Source organism: Amphiprion ocellaris, chromosome 7 (assembly GCF_022539595.1).
Source record: "Amphiprion ocellaris isolate individual 3 ecotype Okinawa chromosome 7, ASM2253959v1, whole genome shotgun sequence".
NCBI classification, from domain to species: Eukaryota; Metazoa; Chordata; class Actinopteri; family Pomacentridae; genus Amphiprion; species Amphiprion ocellaris.
Window position 1 is genome coordinate 4,347,834 of NC_072772.1, and position 26,754 is coordinate 4,374,587.

The window sequence follows — 26,754 nt, forward strand, 5'->3', positions numbered from 1 at the left end:
AAAACCAACGTGATGAAATAACGTTTAATGACAAGTGAGTTCTTTATAAGAATATTTCTGCGTTATCTATTAATGTATATTTTTATTTAGTGTTTAACAGTTTGGAGATTCAAAATCCTAGAGTCTGAAAATGCTTTAAAACTAGTAGAAACAAAAAAGAAAACACTTTTTTAAAAAAAATAATTCGCAGTGCAATCATTATTTACATCGTTTTTCTTTTTCAAAAGAAGAACAACGAAGAAATTAATTCACTCATATTTAATCCACCCTGGCATATTGGCACTTTTAATAGGGTTAAAATCTAAATTTCTTAATTAGAAATATAAAATATCAATAATCAATAAAACGGCGTTAAGGGCTACTAATAGCGAACGTCGGGGAGCACTTGAAGGCAGCACCGTTAAATCAACTGACAGGCTGCTTTCATGTCGTTTTCTGACAGTTTGTAACGTTAAGTTAGACACAGTCAAAACTCTGACTTTAAAATTTGCGTTTTAACACCTAACTTGCTTGCCTTTTGTTTCGCTGACTTCGTATTTATCGTCTTTGTGTTTGAATTTGCGTTTTAACCGAATCTGTGTTTAGCTAACGTTACTTCGCGTCGGGTGGAAGCTAGTTAGCTCGTGCATTTGACTTGCCGTGTCTCTGGAAGTAACCGAGCCTGAACGTTTGTTAGACCTGCCCCTGTTTTGACGAGCGTTTCCTCTTTATTTCAACCACATGCTGAGACACACACACACACACACTAGCTGAGCAGATAAGCCGCAGACACTTCTTCTTCACACCCTGCTGTAAGTAATAAACTTCCATATCGCTGCCAGCCTTTTAACAGCTGCTTCCACACCAGCCAGTGGAGGTAAGTTTGGCTAAACTTCTCCTCCAGTGTGTGTCGTGATTTTAACTGTCCTTAAAATCAATTTTCAACTACTTTGGGTGTTTTGTGTCGCCTAAAACTTGCCTCTAAAGTCAAATTGAATGAAAAGTAGATCAGTCTTTATTGCTTTTATCACAGGAAATGTAGCACGATTGCTTGATCTTTGACCAGTTTAAAGTCTGGATTAATATTAATACAAAACACTGTTATCAAGACTTGAAGTTTCACTAAGAAAAAATACACCTTAAAATCATCAGGCAACATTTTCCAAGCGATTAACTGTGTGTTCAAAGTATTCTTTAATCAAATATCTCACTGACTAATTCTTTCCATAATGTAGAGTAGCTGTGGTTTCCACTGTGGCCACATATGTGTCTTTCTGATTGAACAAATATAGAACATGACAAGTGAATTGAATGGACAGATTATGACAATGTGATGGGTTTTACTGCCATTTATTATCTTGACACCATAGGCATATTTCTTCATGATTATATTTGGTATATGTGTTGCAAAATTACCAACTTCCTATAAAGTATGTGTCACTGCTGAAGTGTGGGGAAGAGTGCATTCATATGTGCATTTACACACGATGTCAGCATGGTACAATACTTTCAGCACCCCAGTATCAGTCATTATGTGTATTTATGATAACACAATAATGTTCTTGAGAGCGTGTACTTATGTGTGGTTGACTATGAGCTGTTCTTTCCATTGTTATCCTTCCTGTCTTATTTCCTCTCTGTAAGCATTCCTCCTTACAGCAGAGCGACTGCAGCGCTGTCAGAGTAAATGACAATGAAAGTCACTCAGCAACTCCTCACTTCTCTGTCTCAACTGTCGAAAGCTTTGGATTGTACCAGGAAATCATAAAATGTGTTATTCAATCTGAGGAAAGCTGCCATGTTATACTGTATTTACATGTAGAATATTGCAAAACGGTATTTTGTGAAGAGCTAAAAGAAGATAAATTAATGTTTCCCAGTTTTTTTATTTAACTGGTGGCGCCAAACACTGGAGTTGAAGTTGCATTTTGACATGCTTAATGCATGCCTGGTGATGGACGGCTTTAAATAAATGATTAAAGAGGCAAATCATGTCCTATAACTAGGCCATCGAGTTGAAAAAAGGGCTGCTTACACTGCTTTGAAGTGGAGTGTACTTTGATTTAGGCAAATGAATATGGAACTCTCAGAACAAGCCACATGGAGGGAAGTAAGATATGTTTTCTATAGATGTACTGGTCATTGTGTAATGATAGGAAGTCTTGAAAAAGCTGAAGTTTCTTTAGGGATTTGCACATTGACTATATTGTGGTTTTGCACTTGAAGGTATCGCTTTCGTCTCTTTGAAACTGTGATAGGCCTTTTTTTCCCCCATCATTCTCTTGATGAAATCATGAGAGATTAATCGATAATGATCCTTATTTGAGGCCCTGCCCATATTATAAAGTTAAAGGATTGGCTGATGCAGTCTATGTATATTTGATTTAACATTTATTAATTCTTTAATTAATTCTGCTTGGTGGCATTTAAGAAAAAGCACTTTACAGATAGCTATCAAGCTTCATTGGACGTGGGTGAACTGTCCAGACACAGGAGGGCAGTGTTAGACTGACTAATTGTGGTGAAACTGAGTCAGAAAATCTGTGAAACCTGCCATGAATGGCACTCGTTTGTTTTTCGGCAAAATTTAAATCATCTCTCCTTTCATGTTTTCCATACTCAAGTGTTGATTTTAGTTTCATTGGAGAGTTTCTGTCTTGTAGTCTATGCTTGTAGCCTTTCCAGAAAAGAAAATCTAAATTTAAGAAGCAGATTAATTTGCATTCTTGAGCTGAGCCATGTATTAATAGTCTGCATTTGTTTACTGCAGCACTTTTAAAATATTCAGGTGCTTTATATATGCTGTTAATGATTACAGCATCACCCTGTTTTATGGAGCTTAAAGTATAGGAGTGTTTGTGACAAAGTGAATTGCTAAAGTGGTCTATTGTTCATGCAGTTTTTGTGTTTACTAATTTAATCATCATCTGCTTGGTTTCACACGTAGGAAAGTCACGATGTGGAAGAAAGGAGTGGAACAACTGAAGATTTCCCAGGCTTAATACATGGATTGTGTGACTAATGGCTTACTGTAAATTGTACAAGTCACGGTCTGAATAGTTTCATCTCCTTTCAAAATCAAACACTGAGGGTGTGTCTGGGTCACTGCTACTACTACGGCATGCAGGATGGGCCAAACGCGCTCAGATCTTTCGCACAGCACCAGCGCACCAGGCAGAGCGAAGTGGAAAGCGGGCGAGGCAGCCCATCGACTCCGTATCCGCAGATTTAGGAGCGGAGAGAAGCCACGGAGTGACCAGTTAAACAGGAATCCGATGAAAAACAAAGTGTTGTCGTGTCTGGGAAGGAGAAAGCGAGGCTCCAGTCAAACTGAGGAGGATTTAGGTTGCGGAAACGCAGCTGGAGATCCAGCAACGCGCCGCGGCCACAGAGTGGGAAAGTTGCCGAGGGACGAGGTTGTGTCGGCGGTTGGGGAGCACCGAGCAGCTCCGGGTTGTTTTGACACAGCATCTGGCCTTGATGATAGTACCGAAGCTATCCAGCACGTCGTGAACCGAGAGGCGACGGCTGGCCCGTCCGATGCGTCTGGCTTGGAGACGCGGACCGGTGAAGTCAGCGGTGCGGGCATCGAGCAGCAAGAGGACAATGCCTCGGATCCTCCGACGAGGGCCATGGAAGATCAGCCGCTGGGGGGAAACAACCACGATCGCACTGTGTCTGAGGTTAGAGTAAAGACCAGTACCAGTCCGAGTTCAGCACCGCTGCTCACCTCTGACCCGGACACTGAGCGGACTGTGTGCAGCTCGCCCCCGGATCCACATGCGGATGGTGGGCTGTCTGTTACGGACGATCGCGTTGAGGCTAAAATGACAAAAACTGACTTTAGTACCGTCTCATGTCCGCCCAAAGCGGCCGGGGACCAAAGCAACTGTTGTCCGGTTGAAACTGAGAACCAAAAGGAGTCTGATCAGACCCAGCAGGGTCCCATAGGAGGCCAAAGTTTTCCAGGAACTATACCGAAGCTCATCATAACCAGAGACCCCAGTCCGACCCGCCCTCAGGTGACACCGGCCCTGCTGACCGTCCGGCTCAGCACCGGCTCCTGTCTGGAACCGCACCCGGACGACGAGTCTCCCTGCTCGGACAGCGGCTGTGGAGGGTCCCCGGCTCTGATGCGCTCCCCGAGGAAACTGTCCAACTCGTCCTCCATCGGCCTGTCGTCCGCCTCGTCCTTCGAGGAGTCCGAGGACGACTTCACCGGCAGCGACATCGAGTCCAGTCTGTCTCCGGCCCGGTCTCTGTGCAGCCCGGACGATGGGACAGGGGTGAGTGCCTTTTAAATCATTTCCCCCCTACAAAAAGCTCGTTAAAACCATCTGTGCAATTCATTAAGCAATAATCACAAGAAAAACGTTGCTTGTGAGTGTTACTGTATGTCTCAGTTATTTTCTCAAAAACCTCACAGCTGGAAAAAATAAATCATAAACCAGTCTCACTGCTTTATCACAAAAATGACTAATGTAAATATTGTGCAATGACTGCATACCATAGCAGACATACAGTGTGTGATTAGGGCTCTGTATGAATCATGGTGTCAGGTGAAAAATGAGCACACAGGTATAAATCAAGTGGTTAGTGGAAAAACAAGGTAATAGAAAAGATGTTAATTGTTAAAGTCCAGTACACACTGCATACAGGACACATGTAGGTCAGTGCTATTATGTCCTGTGACAGCTTCAGCCACAGGCACTTTGTGTAGTCATCAGATATCCCAGAGGAGCTTAAAGATGGTCACTTGTGGATTTCCATATTTACTTGAGACATTTACCAGCTACTGTGTACTAATAAAGCCTGCACAATAAACATCATGTAGATCAGTTAGTAAACACAGTTAATGTCAAAGTTTAAAACTTCCCAATCTGTGTAAATCTACGTCATATTGCGATGTGAAGGTAGTTAATTGAGCTAAATTAAGTAGTTAATGAAGACCTTAGTCATAATGGAGATTTTCTACACAATATGTGCTTCATGGTGGATGTCAATCACAAATTCCAAACAACTTGACCTTTGAAATAATTTTGTCTGTTTTGTTCTTCACTGCAATAAGAGCTTGATTCATACCACTGTGATGAAGAAACATGACTATAACAAATTCAGACCAAAGGAGAGAAAACTGGCTCTTAATGTCAACCCCCACTTGCAGGTCCTTCAACACCCATGCCTCACAGTCACATGGCTTTGATGAGCTCAGCACTGGGGCCATTTAAACACTGTCTGAACACATTTTTGAATTATTTGTCATGTGATCACAGCTGCCACTTCACACTGTAAATCGACTGTACCGATGCTATCAGGGCGAGTTAGGCTTCAGGGTTTCCTCTCCTCCAGACATGAAATGTAGTTCAGAGTTTGCAACTAGGAAGTGGTGTGGTGATGTTTCTGTCCAGTGTCGGGAAGCTTTGATGTGCTGTTGACTAGACGTGCTAGGAATGTCTTAAAAACAGGATGTCTACACTGGAGACGGTCTTCCAGTGTCTCCACTTCTGTTCTCAGAAGCAAGGGAATCCTGACTGTCCAGGTTTTCTGTGCCGGCTGCGTCACTGAAGATTCCTTTTCAAAGATATTCAACTGTCACCATGCTTTTCATACTGCTCCAGCCCAGACACTAGAAACCTGGTAGACGTTGTGCTTACATATTTTGTAATAATCTAGATCTACTAGTTATGTTTCAACAGTGGACAGTCCACCCTTGACAGGAATTTTCGGCAGTTTTTTCCTAGAGGAATGAATGCTGAAAAACACGAAAAAGTTTCGGTCTGACTAAATGGTAGCAGTTTGGAGCATCTGCAGTTTCACTTTAACATGTGCCCACGTTGTTAGCTTTAGCCCAACACACATTCTCTGACAGCTGCACAGAACACTGGTGTCTTTACAATCACTGTCGGGTAAAAATAGGCTCTGCTCAAAGTCTAATAACCAGTTTATTGATGTGACTCTGATTCACATGCGTACACATCAGAGTGAGAGCTCAAGTCTACACAAACATCAAAATGAAGTCAGTAATGTGGACTGTTAAAGCTTTTATTTTTTATGTAAGATTTCATCGCAGTTTCCAAAATGTGATTCAGATCGATGACAAAACAGAACCAAAAGTGCCTACATATTTATCACACTCTAAAACTTCACCATCATTTAATCTTTTTAGCTTAATTAGTGTAGATAAGACATTAATTAAAATACAGAACAGATATAAAGCTTGGATAATAGGTTAAAAATTAATTGGCCCAAATCAAATCTTCTTACATATACTGAGTCCACCCATCTACTGTCCTCAACTAACTGAAATATTTAGATCATTGTAGATCAACAAAGATTATCACCTACTTATTGTTGTCCTATCTTACATCTTAAAGATTCAGATAAGCTATTTGTGTATTGCTATTTTGTGTACACACAGCTTTATGTTTTGATTGATTAATCTGCTAGTTGTGTTTAACTGTAAAATGTCAGAAAATAGTGTAAAAAAATAACCTATATAATTTCCAAAGTCCTAAATGTTCTATTCTGTACATACTGATGACAGTTTACATTGTTTTAAAACAAAGAAAAACAGCAAATGTTCACATCATAGAATCAGGAGTTTGGAGTTTTTGCTTGAAAAAATTATAGAAACAAATAATCAATTTTGAAGTAGTTGCTTAATACTTTCAGCTTCACACAGCTTTAAGTACTTCTCCCGATATGTTTTTGAAGATCTTGTCTTTTCTGCACTCGTATAATTTCATTTTTAGTAGCTAATGTTGTAATGATGGATGGTGGGTGGATTTTTAAATACAGCTGGTGAAAAAAGAGGGATCCAACTCAAGTGATGTTACTTATTACTCACTTTTGTGTTTTTTATGTCCCCGTGTCAGTTTGAGTTAAATCACAGGAACACTGTGTCGGGAAAATACACATTTCTACACTTGAAAATTGGATTGATTCATTGCTTGTTAGAGTAATGATCTCTTGAATCAGCAGGTCAGTGGACAGTGTAATTTCCTGGCTATTACACTGACAGCCAGGAAATGAGCAACCTGAGGAGTTGCACTTGAGTTGCTGTAACAAACAGGATGACGCTGGCCTGTGGTTTCTGATAAGAGCTACTTTTAATGGGTACTTTTTGTCCCCTTGTAGTTGAATAAAAGCTTTTCAGTTTGTTGTAGTCATTAGACTGAGGGTGTGTGTTTGTTGTTACTGCATTTAAATGCCGTGGCCACGCATTCAGCTCTCTGCCAAACCTTGCATTTACATATTCGGTGACGTGAGCAGATACTTGCTCACACATGCATACGCTCACACTCGCAGCGATGCCGTCTTGTATTCAGAGTTCAGTGTGTGTCATGGAAAATTGGGCTGAAGGCTGAGCCGGTTGCTAGGCGACGTCTTTGCCATATAAGGTACTTTTTTTCTCCTTGTCTTGTTCTCTCTCTCACCGACGGTATCTACGCCGTCCCTGACATTTGAATGCTATTAGATGTAAATTCCTACGAATGTCTGCTCGGCCCAACAATGCTCATATTATTTAATATTTTTCTCAGATTACTCCCCTCCCTTATGAGACACTGTTTCTTCCCCCACGTTCGGCCTTGAACTAAAGCTTCATATTTTCCCTTGAGACATGGTGAGACACACAGCGGAACAGAAAACAAGAGGAAAAAAATGAGGGTAAGCTGGCAAAAGACAGAGCACAGACAGACAAAAACACGCTCTGAAACTTTGAACACATAGCCTACACATGATGATTATTCTTATTTATGCATGCTTATTCACTCATGAGCCACAACTGCAGACTTGTCCTCGGTCCCACGCATCACTCCCACAACACTTCTTCACAAAGTCCATGGTACCAAAAAAGTCCATGCGGCAGAGTTAAAAATAATAAAAAGAAATTTGGACCTGTTTGTTTGAGCTTAATTTCTATATATAGATGCATCTATATAATTACAAAATTGGATTCTAATGTATTTTTTATTCTATATTTCTATAGTATGAAATCACAGATGCTTCTTTAACACAGCTCAAAATTATACAGCGCTACACCTACACTGAAATGACATGCAGTGGTAAAGGAAGTACTCAGATCCTTTACTTTAGTTAGAGTAGATATGCCACATGTAAAAATACTCCATTACAAACAAGCAAGTCTTTATTCATCGTTAAATCAGAGTAGTAACATTGGCAATGACAGGAAAAATGCTTGTCAGTGTTATACCGTAATATTTTATAATTTTGTGTTGAAATTACTCATGAATAAATGTAAAAGTAGCAATTTGCATTTGTAGCTGGCTGAATGGAGCTAAATGTAACTATCAAACTATGCTGTTGGATGGTTTAATCTGTAACATGCAACATATTCTAGACGCTCATCTTGTGCTTTGTATGTGAAACTTAACTATTTTTATTTGACATGTTAATTGTTGAGTTAAAAGTACTGTATATCATTTATGCTGAAGTGCAGTTCTTGAATAAATGTAAGATTTACATTTCCCCGCTGATGACATTATCTTGATGTCCAGCGAAGGGATCCTTTATGGATAAATTCCCAAGACAAATAAACCATATAAACCTATTCTGGCTCCTAGCTAAAAATAATCATTACACAATCAGAAAGAAAACTTTTTCTCAGCTTAGGATAAGGTTTATCACATTATCATATAAATTAAGGCTCAGTCATTTTTATACTTAATTATTTTTCAATTAATAATTTCATCTATAAATAGTAGCAGAAAATGGCCAACATCATCATAGCTAGTTTCGTAGATATCAAAGGGAGAGAAGCAGCAAATCCTCACACTGCAGATGATTCAGCTTCCAAGTAGCTGTCATTTCCCTAAATTCTTGAATATCAAAGATGCTGTGATTTCAGCACATGAAACCTGCATTCATTTTTTTAATGCACAGACAAGCTCAGAGGAAACAAATAATAATATTCAGGAAAATCTCCTTTCTAAAGATGTTTCTCAGTGTTGTCTTAAAAGCTCTGCCATCTTCTGTGTTCAGTGGCCCACCACAGCTGAGATGCTTCAACACTGACGACTTAAGTTAAGGGAAAGGGATGTGGTTTATGTGAACTAGTTTTGAGAAAGGAGCTGTTAGAATACCTGAAAACATGCTCAGTGTACGCACATGTAGTCACTCCTGTAGCTGATGATAGTGGTCTGACAGGTTCTGCCTTGTCTTTGCACACAGACACACACACCTCTGTACGGTACATAGGAGTGAAGAACTTGTCATGCAGACAAAAGGAGAGCACTGGGAGGGTATGGAAAAGCCTGTTGTCCCTACCCCCATGCTGCCATGTTGGTCATGAGTCTGGCAGGAGATTGGCTCAGCATGAGGCTCAGGATTGGCCCTGTGGGGATTAGGGGACGAGAGAGAGAGGAGACAAACAAAGGTTATAGTGAGAGACGGAGAAGACAGCTTGGTGTGTGGAGGTTTGTACCTTCAGGGGGACCGGGTGAATGATTTAAGGGAGGAAGTAGCAGAAAAGGGGACTTGTTCAGGCAGGCAGGTTGCAGAGAGAAAGAGGCCCCGGTAGGTCGGTAGGTGGATATGCTTGATGGCAGCAACAAAGATATTAAGTACTGAGAAAGTGCAAAGAAAGGAAGGGAGGAGCAACAAAATGTCACAAGAGGAGAAACTGGGGTGACAAAAAGAGGTTGTGGAGAGGCAGAGAGAATCAGTGTGAGAGCTTATTACAGATTATTTACTAGGCAACCCAAGCCTCAGTTTACAGTGAGGGTTTACAGACAGACTGAAGCTAAACAACTGGAGTGAGACAGAGCAGTAGCTAGTGCATGACTGTGAAGGATCTCAGGCCAGCAGGGAGGCATACATCCTTGGCAGTGCTCGACTGGGGAGACCCTGTGCTGATGGTGCAGAGCATTTTGTCCTGGCTGCGTTCTCGCTTCGTCTCCGGAGCAGTGTGCGTCTGTGTCAGCGCCTGCATCCTCCTCCACTATTGCTCTGTCTGCCAGGTAAGACGAGTATCGTGTCGAATTTATCTAGAGAGCAGCGTTAGAGGCTTAAATCCAGCCTGTCTGCCTCAGGCCGTCAAATGTGTTGGCTGAGGTCATGCTTCTTCAGAAGGATGATGTGATGGTTGATTATACCAAATATTTGGTTATTCAAATGCGAGTGATAGCTCAGTGTCTTGTTGCTGTTACGGTATGTGACAGAGGACTGGCACCCGTTGTGCACTTCATCCTGTGTAGCTGACATGAACTCTCTATGTGGGTTAAGAAGCTAGTAAGCCAGCCAACCAGCAGGATCATCAAGCTTCACGCTGTAATACTTTATGCAATTAGTTAATTTCCCAGAATTCAGTGTTGTTGTGGCAAGTACGCTCAATTTCCATGCTATCAAATAAAGCTGTTGTAGCTAAAGCCAGTGCTTTGCTAAGGCAGACTAAATACTAGAATCACTTCCAAATGAATATCTCCACAGATTACAGCCTCTGAAACAACACCTCTCTAATGCATTACAATATTACAGCCCTCATGAGGAATTTGTTGTTGGCAGAGCTGCAACAATTAATCGTTTAGTAGAAGCTACTAATTAATCGCCAACTGTTTTGACAACTGGTTTATTGGTTTGAGTGGTTTTTAAAGAAATGATTGTCCGAAGTTTAGGATTCCTCCTTGTTTACTGTGCTAATCTTCTGGTTTATTTACTCCTTTATGACAGTAAAGACAATCAATCAATCTTTATTGGTCATTGCACCCTTTCATATACAACGACTCAATATCTTTTGGCTGTGGACAAAACAAGACATTTTAATACCTCATCTTAGCTTTTGAGTAACACCGATGGACAGTTTTCTAAGGAGGAGAGACTGTAATGGAACATTCTTGTAGTTCATGTGACTTCTCCCAGTATGACTATTGTTGCTGTCATGTGAACCACAGAAGGACCCTGGCAAGGAAGTGTTTGTTGCTTCATGACGAGTACTGGAGACATTCCCGGGATTCCAACCCTAAATCAGGAGAGGAGGGACAGAAATATCAGGGAGGATGAGAATATGAAGAGAATAAAGAGGCAAGCAGTCCGGGGACTTCCATTTGATTGAAGGCACGAAGATATAACAGAATATGTGGACAGTGCACATTTATCAGCGTCAGAGCTTTGGGGAATGAGAAGGAGGCTTGGAAAACGATAACGAAACAAAGCTCTGTGTTATATATATTTATATACATGAGTTACATAAGAGAGAAAGCAGAGATGGCAAAGGTTCGACTGTGTGGGGTGAAATGTGACCTCAGTGTGGGATGGAGATACAGGATGAGATTGCAGTACTTCTATTTAAACCAAAACAGCATGACTTTTTATACATTATTTGTTGGCATTGTCAACATTTATCAAAGCACCTTTTATTTTTAGCAGATTATTAACAGCATTGGTTTTTTGCGGCACTGGTAAACATTAAAGAGGTACATTCGACCCCACAGAGGCAGCACATTAAGCTGTCAGCATGAAGTAATTAGGGAGCCTGATGTGGACGAGGCAGGTGAAAGAGGAGAGGCTGGAGGTTTGGGTGTCTGCTTCACCTTCCTCTCCTGTCACCCCCTATGACTTTAATCTGTCACTGATGAGGTCTTCTTCAAATGAGGACACATGCTGCTAATAACTAAAAAAAGAGATGATTAATAATGTGAGGGGCTTCTTTTTCTGTGTACATTGTGCAGGCAGGAACTTTCCCCCACACATTGCATTGTTAGTGATCTTACTTAATATGACATTGATTTCATCACACTAAATTGGGTCATATTTGCATATAATCAAACACCCAGTGCACAGACATGCATTTACATCTGAATATCTTGATCAAGGCTAATAATGTTGTGTATTTCAGCTTCATTATATTTTAAATGTCTGGCATGGCCCTGTTATTTTACACAGACTGATGGATGAACTAAATTACCTTAGAGTAAACATATCTACAGTAGGTGTTTGTATTTTGCCCTTCCTATTCAGAACATCATCGGAATCCTCATATTTTCTTTATAGAGTGCTGTTACTCTGAATCTTAGACAACAGGTTCATAATTATCTCTTAAAGCAGCATTTTGAAGGCCAGTTGCTGGTGACAGTTTCACTCACCGTGTGAAGCGTCTGAAGGTGGATGTTGTGTTTTGTTGTGGGTCAAGGTTAAGAAGATGGTTTATATCGTGTGTGTTTTTTTCACTCAGTTGGAATGTAACTGTTTTGCTGTGAGCAGGGAAAAAAGGATGCATGCTGGGGAGGCTGGGGATTTTTCAAATAAATTTTTCAGAATTTATTTTCAGTTTCAGAATGTTAAGGTTGGATACTGGTCTGCACAGTTTGCTTTTGAAGAAATCTTGACCAAAATAACAAGCTCAGATAAATCCAGAGAGACGGTGGAGGCGTGCATGAAGGAAAGACACTGCAGAAGGTAGATTTGAAATATATCCAGTCAAGAAATGAAATGAGATTATCCATGATGACAGGCACATTGTTGTTTTACCATCCTAAGTCCCATATTAGAGGGACAAAAACATCTGACAACATAAAAAACTTACTGCATTTGGTCTCAAGTCTGTTGAAGCGGTGAAAAGGGATTTTTGAGCACAGTGGAGTCACAAAGATCCCAAAATGTGGCTGTAGCCTAATTAATGTATTGCCACTGGCAACTCCCAGATTTGTTTCTCTCTCTGGGTCAAAAGTATGACATCTGCGTCGATCAGTAAAGCATGTCAAAACAAGTAAGAGGAATTTTTCTCCTGTTGCAAATCGTGGCTTCAATGTCACACATTTGGTGAAACGCCGTTGCTGTTTCATCACTGTTGTTGGCCCCGAGGTGGCGGAGGTCATGTTGGGGTTAATCTGTTGATGCGATTGAAGTCTCAGTTCACAGCCGTCTAACATTCACTCTCATTACTTTCTACCTTTCCCTGAAAATCTTGCCATTGACCAGCTGTCTGAAGAAGCAGAAACCAGCTGAACATAGGTCAGAGAGCAGTGAGAAAGTTTTGCCTTCTAATCTTATTTGGAGATTAAATCTGTAATCCAGTTTGTCACCTGAGATGATTGAACATGTGAACAGTTAGTGATGTTGATAAACTGAACAGAGTATCTGTAAGATATTACAATTTTCATGTGGTCTTTAATATTTAAATTAATTGAACATACTTTATGTTAAATGATGAATGTGCCACTTATTTCTTCATAAGACAAACTGTTTTTAACAATGTGTTGGTTTATTTTTATCTTATTTGGTGTTGGGCTAATGCAAACATTTGTGGCCACTAATACAATACAATAAGAAAATTTTTTTTCTTCAATTTTTAAAATTCTATCTTTACGGTGAGAATTTAACATTCAAGAAGGCTGTTAATCTTCTTCAGCTGACCTAAGCAGATTGTTTTGTGTCACTTATCATAAGAAGTGGATTAAAAACATTGTTTTTCAAGGTCTTCAAACTTTCCAGTTACAAAACAGCACGGCTTAAACTCAAATAAAGCCTTTTTTTTCTTTTCCTAAGGTAAACACGGACCCACAGTTTCCCCTCTGTGTGTATATTCTTGCATTAGGACTGTTTTATTGTGACAGAGTTTCAACAGAGCAGCTGGGGAAAGAATGCAGAGCAGAGATAGGCCGAGCAGTGACAGACAACCATGTACAGAAGTAGTTTAGTTATAAAAAGATTAATTTTATGATTATAGCCTCTTGTCCCTGCATTTTATTGCTCACATTTACCTGCTTTGCCTCGAGCTCCCACTTTTTCTTTCCCTTTATTTTTAGTCACGATTGTTTCTGTGTTTAACATTTAATTGCAAAAAGTTATGCAAAAGCATTTTAGGAATAAATTAGCAGCAAATTCAGAAGGCGCTCAGAGAAATATGAAATGATGTTGTTTGCCTTTCAGTGCTGTAATGGAACACACACACATGCAAAACGGCCTGTCCATTTGTTGTGATTTCCCACACACACATTCTAATCAATCAATGTGAAGTTTCTGTCAAGCTGCTTACGTCAAAGCCCCTGTTGCACACTGTCCTTGTTCTGGTGTTTCCCAACACAGATAGCCATTACACACACACACACACACACACTCACTCACTCACACACACACACACTCACACACACACACACACACACACTCACTCACTCACACACACACACACACACACACACACACACACACTCACACACACACACACACACACACACACACACAGACACACACAGACAGACACACACTTTCGGACAGTAAGGTTCTGTTTTACAACACTGCAGTGGTGGCTTTGGTAAATGTTTTATGAATGGGCTTTGTCATGTACATTTTGCACCTGGCCTTGACTAAAGGGGAGGGTCTGTCCAATGTCTACTGATATGTGTGTATGTGCACACTGCAGGGTGTGTTTTCCTTTTAATGGATAATCATTCTGTTGGTCTGCATTTGACTCAGTGCTTTGTTTGACCAGAAAAGAAAACCATTACGCTGATTATTCAGAGCTTCTGCTTTGTCACTGGTGTGACCAACCACAAGAGGATGAAAATTTTTGTTGTTTTTTCGTCTTTAAGAATAAGTCCTGGCAGAAGTTGAAGACCATGGTTCACTGGTCCCCCTTTGTTGTGTCCTTCAAGAAGCGTTACCCATGGGTGCAGCTCGCTGGCCATGCAGGTATGCATCACTATACACCATACATGTCTGTGCTCATCATCGCATCATTCTTTAAAGAAATAGTTTTTCGGGCAATGCACTTGTTAAGGTTCTTGCCAGAAGTTGTATCTGTCTGTTAAACATTAGGCTGCAATTAGCTTAACTTAGCATTAAAGACTGAACGCAGGAGTCTGTCCAGAGGTAACCACTTCTAAAGCTCACTTATACCTCACTTGTTTAATTTATACACAAACCAGAATATAATGACAAGTTGCGGTTTCTAAGCTAACTGTTTTCAGCTTTATTTTTAGTTTACAGATACGAGGGAGGTGTCAGTCCTCTCCTCTGACTCACAGCAAAAACAAATAAGCACACTTCTCAAAATGTCCGACTGTTCCTGTAATCCTCATTCTGTCTTTCCAAGGTAACTTCCAGGCCGGGGAGTACGGGCGCTTGTTGAAGCGATACTGTGAGTGTGAGCAGCAGTGCCTACAGAAGCTGATGAAGGACATTCTGTGTCCTTATGTGCCTGGATATTATGGCGTAGTACAGAGAGATGAGCAGGACTATAACCTGATGGATGACCTGCTGGCTGACTTTGACTCACCTTCCATCATGGACTGTAAGATGGGCAGCAGGTGAGTCTAATGGCTTTGGAAGATTCAGTGAGATTTTAAAATCAGAATTCATATACATTTATTTCCTAACACAGGTTAGTATCACCAGGTTTCTGATTAAAGAGTGAAACAAAAGGGCAATAGAGATAAGAAGAAAGGGGTGGAAACGAAATTAAATATAAGGATACATTAAAGAAGTTGTAAAGTTTTTAAATTAAATATTAAGCCTTTACTTTTCAGGACATACTTGGAGGAGGAGCTGATAAAAGCCAGAGAGCGTCCCCGTTTGAGGAAGGACATGTATGAGAAGATGGTTGCTGTGGACCCCGGGGCCCCTACAGAACAGGAGCGAGCCCAGCAGGGAGTCCTCAAACCGCGATACATGCAGTGGAGGGAGACGCTCAGCTCCACTGCCACCCTGGGCTTCCGCATCGAAGGCATTAAGGTCAGAAATTGTCCTGGACATTCAGTGCTAATAACGGTTCTGGCTGTAGTTCTTGGGATGCTGTGTGTTTTTACTAGAAGTAAACCCATCAGTAAAAGTAAACACTTATCATTGTATTTATAAGACAGACCACACGGACTGGAGTGGAAATGTCAAACAGTCGGTTAAAGGTTTTCGGCTGAATGTGCAGCCATGAAGAGGACTGTTTGTTCTTTCAAAAATAAATCCAGGACTGGTTATCAGGGTGTACCAATAGTAGATTTGCAAGTTTCTCAGACACGAATGAAAATATCTGATGACACGGTATAAGCATTTAAGGCAGCCTGCTGGGGCCTCTTTTTCCAGTTGAACAAGTATTAGCAGCCAAGCCCTGATAGGGAAATTGATTTTGTGTTTGTTGTTTACACCTGCTTTCGCAGCAAAACACGCTATTAGAGCCGGTGCTTGTGCTGATAGTAACATGTAACAGCAGGATCTTCAGCTTAACTGATCCAGGGAGCTTTAAAGTTTTTTTCTGAAATGAATTATTGCCCTCATGCCCATCTCAATACTGTTTTGAAGAGTAGAAGATGTACAGCGTCTTATGTTTCCTTTTGCAACAGAAAGCTGATGGAACTTGCAACACCAACTTTAAGAAGACAAAGCACAGAGAACAAGTGATGCAAGCCTTGGAGGACTTTGTCAATGGCAACACTCAGATTCTGGTATGTTATTAGTTCACCGCTTAGGTTTGGAAATGCAAAAAAAGTTTTTTTTAACCCTCTGAACTCATAGCATTTGGTGTGTGTGTGTTTTTACACACACAAAATACTTACTCTGGTATTTTAGTACTTACATTTAAATTGTTTCAGTATTGTTTCTTATCTGCAGTTCAGCCAAACAGTCCACAAATTGTAGCTGTGAGATTGTTTGTTGCACAGTTTATGTTTTATACATAATCTGTTTAGTGCAAACGATTTGTGTGGCAAATTTTTAAACAAGAAATTAAGAAAAAAGTGATGAAACATAATGATTGAGGATGATTTTAGGATGAGATTTGGTTTACTTTCCCGAGCAAATCATACTGCACACATGATTAATTCAAAGGCTGTTGCAAAGGTGAAAATCTAATAATTTTTATTTTTTTTAACAGTTTCTTTCTCTGAAAATGTAAAAAAAAAACAAACAAAAAAAAAAAAAAACTAAAACTACCACCAGCAACTAGTTGCCTGAACTTGGCATAGAGGCTAGAAAAAGAAGAAACGGCTCGCCTGGCTCTGTCCAAATTTAACAAAATCCACCTGACAGCATCTCTAAACCTCATTATTCAGACATTATTGTCTTGATCGTTTAGTCATAGACTAATCCTTCTGGAGTCACTGGCTCGTTGCCTAGCAACTGGTTGCGGCCAAGAAAAAGTTAGACAAAGACAAGTTATTTTTACATGTCAGTTCTTTTACACGTTAAGCAAAAATGGTAAAATGTGTTGGAGAACTTTAGAAGGGCTGGTTGGTGGATTTTGTTACTTTTCAACAGAGCTGAACTGTTTTCTCCCAGTTTCCATGAAGCTAAATTATCCAGCGGCTAGCAGGAGCTTCATGTTTACTGTCCACACAGCAGCGGTTCAAAAGCACTGAGTAGCATCTGCTTTGAAGAAGATTTTAGACTTGAAAGAAGAACAAAAGTGTGTTTTTCCTCCATTTTGTAACTTCCTCTGTGTGTCTGTTCTCACCCTCTGATTCTCTACATCTCTTTTATTCTTCTCTTTTTCTTAGAAACTCTACCTGCAGCGGTTGGAGGAACTCCGCTCAGTGCTTGAGCAGTCAGCATTCTTTAAGACACATGAGGTGAGGCACTCAGTTCTCATCATTTCTAAACAAACCTGTTGTCTGAGTTGTATGTTGGTGATATCATCGCATCAGCTTCTGTACTGAATCGCTCACATTCTGGAACTCACCTGTCTCACTGGTTTCTCCCTCACAGGTTGTGGGCAGCTCTCTTCTGTTTGTGCACGATGCCTCGGGGAAAGCCAGAGTGTGGATGATCGACTTTGGGAAGACGGTTCCCCTTCCAGCCCCTCGGACCCTGGACCACAGGACTCCCTGGGTGGAAGGCAACAGGGAGGACGGCTACCTGTGGGGACTGGACAACCTCATAGACATCTTCAGCAGTATGCTCCCACAGACTCCTTGAGTGGGAGACTCAGAAAACTGCAACGAAAGATTGGTGGATGTTCAGATGGTGGAAGAAAAGTTGAGAAGATCACACAAACTGAGACAGACGAGGACGGACTAGAAGAGAGCCACCAGTTTGATTACTTTTTTATGACCCACAGCATAATCCAAGTGTCTTTATCCACTTGCAAGAAGAGGAGGCAAAACAAATGCAGGATTTCTTTTGCGAAGTGGAATATGCCAAAGGCTGACTATATGCATTATGTGGAACTTGAACGCAGGTAATATGGGCTGAAGCAAAAGGCAGAAGAAAGAAAAAGAGGGAGAATTTAATGCACAACTGAACTTTGGTCTCGTTAACTTCAGATTATTTTCTGAGTAGTCCTCTCATCATGGACCTTTCCCTGCAAAAACAGGCATGCAATTTTCATCTCCCTCCTCAACAGCTCCCTCTGTTGGTTAGATGGGCTTATAGCGGTCGTCTCACAACCATGAACTCGATCCAGAGGAAGATCTTTGTACACAAACTTCACGGAGCATTGAGAATTTTATTTTTGTCATGGACCACTTTTGATGTTTGGTAACACTAAAACACTGGTCAGACCCCGTGTTAACTAACTCAGTGTGTAAATACAGTTTAATTTAATTTCTTTTCTTGGCCTTGGTATAACCTTCTTAACCTTGTTTGTACAATTTCTGTGCCTGGCATTTTAAAGACTGAGCTGTTTGATCATTCCAGTGCAGTGGACTCCTGCTATTTTCCTTCCAAAGAGTTCACCCAAGTATAAACAGATTCGCATCTAATCCCAAAGTTTAACTTCTGAATTGGATTTTTGTATGATAATGCAGTGAAATGTCTTTTTTTCATCTAAGCGTACAGTAAGCAGCTTGGCAGCCATGTTTGTCTGGAATTTGTTGCACTATGGATCCTCGTGAAGCCATTGAACAAAACAAGCGGTGCCTCTGTGTGTCTTAAGACAGGGAGCAGCAGTGCTGTACTGGGTTTACAGTTTACCAAGAATTTAATTTGGTGTCAGTACTCGATTCTCTCTGATCAGTGTCGCTTTAGAGAGTTTTTATAGTAAAGAAATCAAGTGATGGGTGAAATTAAACTGGAAGTAGCTAATCTGTATCAACTTGCATGTGATCCTCAAACTGGAAAAATCAGAATGTGACTCATAATTGAAAGGATGATGTGCGATTGAATACAAGAAAATGACCTTAAAACATGAGGATGTTGCTGTAAACCTCATTTAGCTACACTCAACAGCAAGTTTGTGGGTTTAAATTTTTGTATGCAACTTTGAGAGTTTACAAAGAAACGACATTGTTAGATATTAGGACAGTGCTTGTGAGCATATCTGTCATTCCTCGACTGGAATGCGGCAGGTCGGTGAACATAACAGCGTTGAGTCTTCCAGATGTCCTTTGACGCTGACAGGCAGCACTGTTTTGGTATGTATCCGTACGTAGGCAGTTCATTTAGCACACAAATGTCCTTCGTGAGCTCTATAAACACGTGATGTCATGAAATTGGAATTTAAAGTCAGGAATTCAGTTTTTTTCATCTCTGAAAAACAAACGTACTTGGGAAGACAGGAATAATACCATGTTTACAAAGTGTTCTAATTCTTTGACCACAAATTGTCTATATTTGTAAAAGGGCAAACTATCAGGTTTTCAAACTGGGTGCTGCTTTAATGAGCAAGAAAACTGGATTCAGAACCACAGTTTGTATTTTAAAGGTGGAACGTTTTACAGTTGCAAGACACACACAGACTGGTGGAAAATGCTTATAAATCTCTGCTTTGTCCATTTGGTCATGGATTGCAATAAACTGAAAATAAGAGTTTGTTTTATTTTCTCAGGCTTTTCAAACACAACCAGATCATACATTTCATACAGGCAGTGAATTAAAGCTACAACATAAAAATGTAGATGTAGAAATACATGAATAACTGTGTATTGAAATCTTCCTGGACACTGAGGTGATGGTGTATTTCTTGAAAATGCAGTTATAGCACCAACAACTGGATATAAACTTATGTTAATGGTTTAGCCCTCAAAAATAGTACTTCAAGATAGATTTTCCATTATACTAGTGCAGCAATGTGGTCAGTTATTTTAGGTAATTTGTTCCTCCGTATTATTTTGGCTGCAAAGAACTAATACAACTCAAACTAATAAAGACGCAGCCTTCAGTACCTTCGGATATTATTAGAGCACCAACATCTCAGACCAAAACAAATGAACATGTCGGTTAAAAATCCCTCTTTACTGTCATTTACAACCAGAACAACAAAAAAAAATTAAATAAATTGAAATGTTGAGTTGGGTTTTCCTTCTTTGTGCTTGTGTCTGTTCCAGTCTTTGCATGGAAACAAACACACAAAGACTGAAGCAGAACAGTCATGAATGGAAAACGAGTAGCTGAGCAGAGACTCACTGAGCTGTGCACAGAAATAAGGTACAGAGGATAAATAAAATACTTTTCACTCTCAGTTGGTGTATAAACACGAGGAGGGAAAACATTTTCAAAGATGAGAGGGACTCAAATACACCAATATGCACACATAACTGGACCAGCTACAGAACAGAACAGAGAAATTCAGATTATAACACATCCAGAGGAGGCAGAAGATGCCATTACTTCACTATATATTTGCATAGCAGATCATTGTTTGCTGTAACATTAATGCCATATGAATGTTCAAAATCTTGACTTCTGCACATTTAAAGCTACAGCTAATTCACCTTAATGATGTATACCTTTTCAGACTTTCACATGGCTTCCCTAAGGATCCACAAAGTGCCCACAGTGTCATTACTGTATTGTGAAGCCCTTTTGGATTGATTCAAAAACTTGAACCCATTTAAACGCCCGACTTTAAATGGGTCACACTGCACCGCCAGAGCTCAGCGAGCTGTCATTCAACAGATCTGCTGGGTTCTGCTGATCTGAGCGGCCTCACTGCTTCTGCGTCCTTGTGTGGAGCAACACCGCCTGTCCAGCCAGTCCAGCCTCCACCCCGCCCAGAGGGAGCACATAACGGGTGCCGTCGTTCGCTTTCTGAGGGTCCATGTCCCTCAGCTGCTCGTTGCTCTGAACCACGCTGTCCCATGTCCACAGCTGGTAGCGCAGGCTTTTGCCCTGCTTAGCCAGGATGTAAACCTCTTTGGCTGCCGTGGTGATGACAGGACAGGGTGAGCAGCTGTCAGCGGCGAGGCAGAGCCAGGGCAGAGTGGGATCAGGCTGGGTGTGATCTCTGCTCACAGTGCCCTGGTCCACACCCAGGAGAACACCTGGAATCAAGAAATATGGTGAATATGTGACAGGTTTTCATTACTTTAACGTGTCAAGATTACCAGTAAGAGTTGGGGCTGATATCAAACTTTGGTAAGACGACATTGTATAATTCTGTTTTATATGTGTTTAGCTAAAAGAACCTGTAACATTCACCCTTGACAAATGCTGTTGAGAGGCTATTACTTGTGACAAGTGACCAACAAGACAGTGCTGTTCAAGTCAACAAAGAGGTGACTAAAGACACAGAGAGGCAGCTGCATGAGGGCCAGAGTAGTGCGGTTTTAAATAAATTAGCGTTTTGTTTTTTGAAATGATATTCATAATGGGAAAAATACAGAATAGGAGTTCTCCCACGACCAGTTAAATCAGACATTTCAGGACATTTTGCATCACAAAGCTGATTCCAATGAGCCTGACCTGGGTTATTATGAATACTTATCCCTCCAGAGTTGCCTGGTCAGGATAGTTTTCAGGTTTATAATCAGGCTTAACTGGTGTCACAGTGAATCTGAAAGAGTGAAACTCACTAAACAGCACTTTGAACAGTGTATAGAAACAGGTACGATTATTGCACTGTGTTCTAGTCGACATCTGTGCTTTTAAATGCACTGCAAGCAAATAAAATAAAACTGCTTTGACACATGACATGACTGTGGCCTCATAGAAGGTGTTTCCATAGTTCTTCTGCCTTTAAATGTCCTTGAATAAACTTACATAAATCCAGATGTTCCTCTCTTTAAAATTGAGCATATTCAAACTGCAACTACATGGAGGCTGCAATGTCACCGTTATCAACCGAGTAACATAATCCAACTGGTGAATCACTAATCATCATATTGTTTGTTACCGATTATGTGGTAGGTCAAGATTCCTTCATATCACGTTGCATCTAATACACCCACATGTTAATTTTTCAGCTGTAATTACACAAACCCACACTGAGCTCACAGGTAATTTGAGTTCATGCTGCAAAACGCTCTCTTTTGCTTGATTTATTGTCATGATTTTGTTTGTCTTTGTTGTAATATTTTACCCTGTATGCTATATGTTTAATATGTGTTTCTTTGTGGCTGCAGATGTTGTTCTGACCTGTACTCTTTCTTCAATTCTAATGAATCTAATCTAATCTCAGGTCTGTTTCACGATAAAGGAACTAACCAGACTTAAATGAGACTACAGGCATTAAACCAAGCCAGCTTTATAAAACAAACTGATGCTGGCTCAGTTTCTTAGGGTAATTTAAGACATTCTTCACACGGAACCACCTTTATAAATCTCTAATGAGTGAGTGATGCTGTCTTACCCGACGCGACCGCCCAGTGTGCTCTATTGCCGCCACGCTGACATGGCTCATGGTTGAAGTCCTCATCATACCTGAAAATACTGTCAAGGAATTTTCACCCATGATCATGAACTTTTCTTTAACATGCCGCATGAAAAAAACAAAAAAAAAAACAAAACCAAAAAACCACAGGACTGAGTATGATCCCTCAGAGTTCAGGATACGGGATGAGGACAGGCTGCCTCCCCCACAGGTGTGTGATGACAGCTGCAGCGTTATTACCTCCCAAACCTCCAGAGAGCGGTTCAGCCTTACAGCCACAAACCTCTTCTGCCAGCAGGGCCATGTTTTCAGCTGACAGAAGAAACATTTTATTGAGAACATAAAGAAACCAAACTGCATAAACTTAACATAAAGTAAAAACAGCCTTTTAGATTTTAGATGCTTGTGAATCATAAAAAGTGAATCACCACTAAAACAAATGTTAGCTACAAACCTGTTTAGAAAACTTCCACATTTTTAATTCCAGCCTGCACCTGTTTCTTGGATCCAAATGTCACATTTGCATTTTCATTGTCTCAGAAACCTTCTACTGCTCCTACACAGAACTAGTGACACTTGAAAAATATGATAATGTGGAACAGTGAAGGCGTTCTCAAGGTTTCCTAAAAGTTATATAAGTTTAAGGTTTAAAGCAAACAGGTAACAGTAAGATATGAGGTAGAGGGACATGTAGCAGGAAGGAGTTAATATGTTAAACTTCATCCTACTTGTTTTCAGACATTATTTTAAGCTTCTAGGGTATTTTTTAAAATTTTGTGTGAACTAATTTCTCTTTTTTAACCTTTATGTTATTGGGGCATGCCTGAAATAAATCAATGAAATTAAAAACCATATTTAAAAATGATGACAGACCAGCCTCAAAGAGTTTGGTTACCTGAAAACATTTCACCCTGAGCAGTGTATCCTCGGCTCAGCGCCGTCTGAACCACAGCGTCCATATCAACACTCAGCTGTGGCTGCCGGAGTTGAGCAGCCATCCACAAAGCCACCAGGCCACACCTCCAAGAAATGCAAAAACCACACTCACAAGCTGGCACGTGTAATGACTTAAACATTAAAGCATTTGGGTCAAACTAACAGCACAATAGCACTATTGTGTTGCACATAATATTATGGTAACAGTTGTACTTGTGTGTTATATACCCAGTCAAATGTAGATCTTGACAAGTATTACGAGTGACGCCACAGTTTATTTACTTACTGTGGACCATCTTGGATGAGGGAAGGCACATATGTGTTCACAAGTATCCACTGCAGGTCCTTCCTAAAACTGATGCACAAAGAAATGGCACTGCATGAAATAGAGGCACATTATTCCACAAAAACAACACAGCTTTTTATCTTTTAGATAATCAGTTGACAGTTTATTTGGTGAACCATTTCCTGGAAGATATGCAATCTTGTTATACATTTTATAACGACAATAAAGAATATTCTGTTCTATTCTAAGATATGTTGATGTGTCACAGTGGGAAAAGTACAAGTGTAAATAAAATCATTAATGTTATCAGCAAAACTTGTGTGTTTCCTGCTATGACAAGTCAAAATGTGTGCAGTGAAAAACACTTCCTTAACAGGCTCACATACTCAGTTTTTATTGATGCTGTGCCAGAGACATACCGATTCAACTCTAAGGTCATTTTCAAGGCTGTGTTGGTCTTGGATTATACTACCATACAATGAGAGGTGTTTACAATATTTTGTCACTCATGCATTTGAACTGGATGAATAAAATATCAGTAAAACATTTCAGTATGAAACAAATTAAGTGCAACCCACAGTTAATTATCTCCGTAAGTGAGTTAACAGTTCGGTTCACAATAAGAACAGGAAATAAATATGCATCATTCATTTCCCTAAAGCCTTGAGAGACTTCTTCAAATTCCTCACGAACTATTAAATGCGGCAACCAGCACTTGGTAATGAGAAACTGTAACTAAAGACTGTTTTCTGTTTGTCCCTGAAAAAAATTATCATAATAAAAGCAGCAAACACTATATAGAGTAAATACCTCTAACAGTGACAGCAAATACGCAACTATTGCACATGTGCATTTAACAATCTAGTGAATGATGCAAAAAATAAAATCGGCTGGAATAAAGTGTGACATCCTGTCTACATAGATTCTCAGCCATCCAGCTCACAGTAATCCTAAACTCTTCAATAACGAAAAACTGGAGTTTTCTTTCGGTTCTTGAAAAGATTTCAAATCTCATCTAAGAGGCTTCTTCAGTTCTTACTATCTGGTTGGGAGACTCAGGAATTAAATGTCACCCTTATAAACAAATGTTTCACACACAGACCAATATCTCCTGTTTGACTCCTGCCAACACCAGGATGAGAATTTCCCTCCCATGACAGAGGGAGACATACAAACAAAACACTTAAAACCAGGGGGTATCCCAAACAGGCATTTATAAGTCAGCAAAAAAAAATAAAAAATCTGGAAAAAAACAGCACAACATCAAACAAAGAACACAAGAAGAAAAGGAAGAACAACAATGTGAGCCCAAATGTAGCTGGCGTGTCTGATAAACTAAGAAGTTTGGAGAATTTTCTCCCAACACAACGTCCCAATGCAATACTCTGAGGCAAAAAGTGATTCATCTTAAGGATAAAACAAGCTGGGCAGTGTTAGATCTGTAGTGTAAATTTCCCCATGGGAATAAATAAAGTATTAATCTCATCAATGCAGTGGAGTGTACAGACCTGTAAATAGGAGAGACTAAACAACAGCTACACCCTTGCATGGCTAAACACAGGAGAGCCAGTTCACTGGGTCAAAACACAGCAGTCCAACTGTATCTAAAGGATAAGGGGAACTCCTTTAAAGACCAAAATATTCCCATTCTATGTTCAACTGGAAGAGCTATCTCTAAACAGAGGAGGGGATCTCCAACACTATTAATCAGGTACTTAATAATAATGCAATCTTAAAATCTTTCCTCAGAAATGTCCACCACCACTAACACCTTGAGATATCCCTCACCTGGCAGTTCTACAACCATTAACACCAAACAGCCTGTGAGTTTGTAATTGCTAAAAGGCCTTTAGCCATGTGTTTTGGGAGGGAGAATGATTTCCTTTGACTCCCAACCAGTTAGTTAGAATGGAGGAAGTCTCTTAGGTAAAACATCTTCAAGAAGTCCAGTTGTCTTCTACTGAAGCACTAAGCCCTAAGTGGGAAGTTAAATGTGCAGAAATTAAGCCTATTCATGGTGACAATAAACAAGTTTGAAGGTTGCATGTCCAAAAAAGTTAGTTTTCTCATTGCAAATCTCACCTGCTCTCCCTGTGACCGAGCAGCAAGCGGGCCTCTGTGTGATTCCCCTCTACAGCAGTCCTGTCGCTGGCTAGCACCTGATACAGCTTCTTCTTTGCTGCTGAAGCTGTAGGAATCGGTGGACAGGATGCAGGTAAAGGAGGAGGAGGAGGAGGTGACAAGGGACTCTCCACTGACATCTGAGTTGCTTATTCTGACAGAAAATGTAGTTCAAGCAGAATTTGCGGTAAGTATTTTTGCATATTTGCAAAGGGACAAGTTACAGCACGTCTTCACAATCGCCAACACACTCGATAGAAGCTGTCAGTCCTACCTGCCCACCTTCCGCTCACTCCCACTGCTCTGTCACAACCTCGCTAGTGGCTGTGGGTCGAAAATGAGTTAAATTGTCTTAACTCGATGCTGAATGCTGTTTGTGTGGAAACCAAGGTTAAGAAATGTCTTCCTGTTATCGATTAAAACTGATTTTCTTGTTGTGTTTTGTACACCGAACCTGAACTAATTTTTTACACTACCAGACCGATCTAAAAGCACCGCTGTCCCCTTCCCGTATTTGGAAGTATCCTCGCTCTCTTCTTCTTCTTCTTCTTCTTCTTCTTCGTCTCCTTCTTCTTCGTGCATTGTTGGATCAAACACCAACAGTAAAGTCTCACACCGCCCTCCAACGCATTTACTAACGCCAAGAAATTTAAGACGCAATCAAATCAATCAACTGCACAGGCATGAAGCAAAAACGCTTTATACGACTATAAAGCACAATAAAATAACGTTTAGCTAGCAAGAGCAGGTGTTACGGAACATTCTGTAACCAGAGCTGTCAGTATTATCTCTATGGTAGTTTTTCCTCGCAAATATCAAAATGTCGTGATGTAGAACCAAAGTGAAGTCCTAGCTAAAAACTACGGTGGAAAATTATTTAACAGCCACTATCGAATTGCAAAAAGTATGTAGCGGTCACAAAATCTGACGGGGTACGGAATTTAGTATAACACCGGAAACT

The 26,754-nt window shown here is 40.3% G+C and overlaps 2 protein-coding genes across 2 annotated transcripts; one reads left to right on the forward strand and one right to left on the reverse strand.

Moving 5' to 3' along the window:
* Positions 1–434: 434 nt before the first annotated feature.
* On the forward strand, positions 435–19,668 carry itpkcb (inositol-trisphosphate 3-kinase Cb). Its single transcript, XM_023289348.3, has 8 exons — positions 435–856; positions 2,927–4,265; positions 14,526–14,625; positions 15,029–15,242; positions 15,462–15,666; positions 16,269–16,370; positions 17,421–17,492; positions 17,629–19,668. The coding sequence occupies exons 2-8, from the start codon at positions 3,108–3,110 to the stop codon at positions 17,836–17,838; spliced, it is 2,061 nt and encodes a 686-aa protein (XP_023145116.1). The 5' UTR covers positions 435–856; positions 2,927–3,107; the 3' UTR covers positions 17,839–19,668.
* On the reverse strand, positions 19,658–26,709 carry actmap (actin maturation protease). Its single transcript, XM_023289349.3, has 7 exons — positions 26,068–26,709; positions 25,755–25,947; positions 23,673–23,741; positions 23,346–23,470; positions 22,633–22,762; positions 22,430–22,500; positions 19,658–21,122 (listed from the first exon to the last, which is right to left on the reverse strand). Exons 2-7 carry the CDS (start codon positions 25,931–25,933, stop codon positions 20,788–20,790), a joined length of 909 nt encoding a protein of 302 aa, XP_023145117.1. The 5' UTR covers positions 25,934–25,947; positions 26,068–26,709; the 3' UTR covers positions 19,658–20,787.
* Between the last annotated feature and the right edge of the window lie 45 nt (positions 26,710–26,754).

What these genes read in the sequence shown, in the direction of transcription:
- itpkcb (XM_023289348.3), top strand. Translation starts at nt 3,108, where the DNA reads ATGGGCCAAACGCGCTCAGATCTTTCGCACAGCACCAGCGCACCAGGC. An exon ending in GCCCGGACGATGGGACAGGG is followed by an intron (nt 4,266 to 14,525) that starts GTGAGTGCCTTT and finishes TTCGTCTTTAAG; the next exon opens with AATAAGTCCTGGCAGAAGTT. An exon ending in GACTGTAAGATGGGCAGCAG is followed by an intron (nt 15,243 to 15,461) that starts GTGAGTCTAATG and finishes TTTACTTTTCAG; the next exon opens with GACATACTTGGAGGAGGAGC.
- actmap (XM_023289349.3), bottom strand. Translation starts at nt 25,933, where the DNA reads ATGTCAGTGGAGAGTCCCTTGTCACCTCCTCCTCCTCCTCCTTTACCT. An exon ending in CTCATCCAAGATGGTCCACA is followed by an intron (nt 23,471 to 23,672) that starts GTAAGTAAATAA and finishes CATTTCTTGGAG; the next exon opens with GTGTGGCCTGGTGGCTTTGT. An exon ending in TCAGGGTGAAATGTTTTCAG is followed by an intron (nt 22,763 to 23,345) that starts GTAACCAAACTC and finishes TTCTTCTGTCAG; the next exon opens with CTGAAAACATGGCCCTGCTG.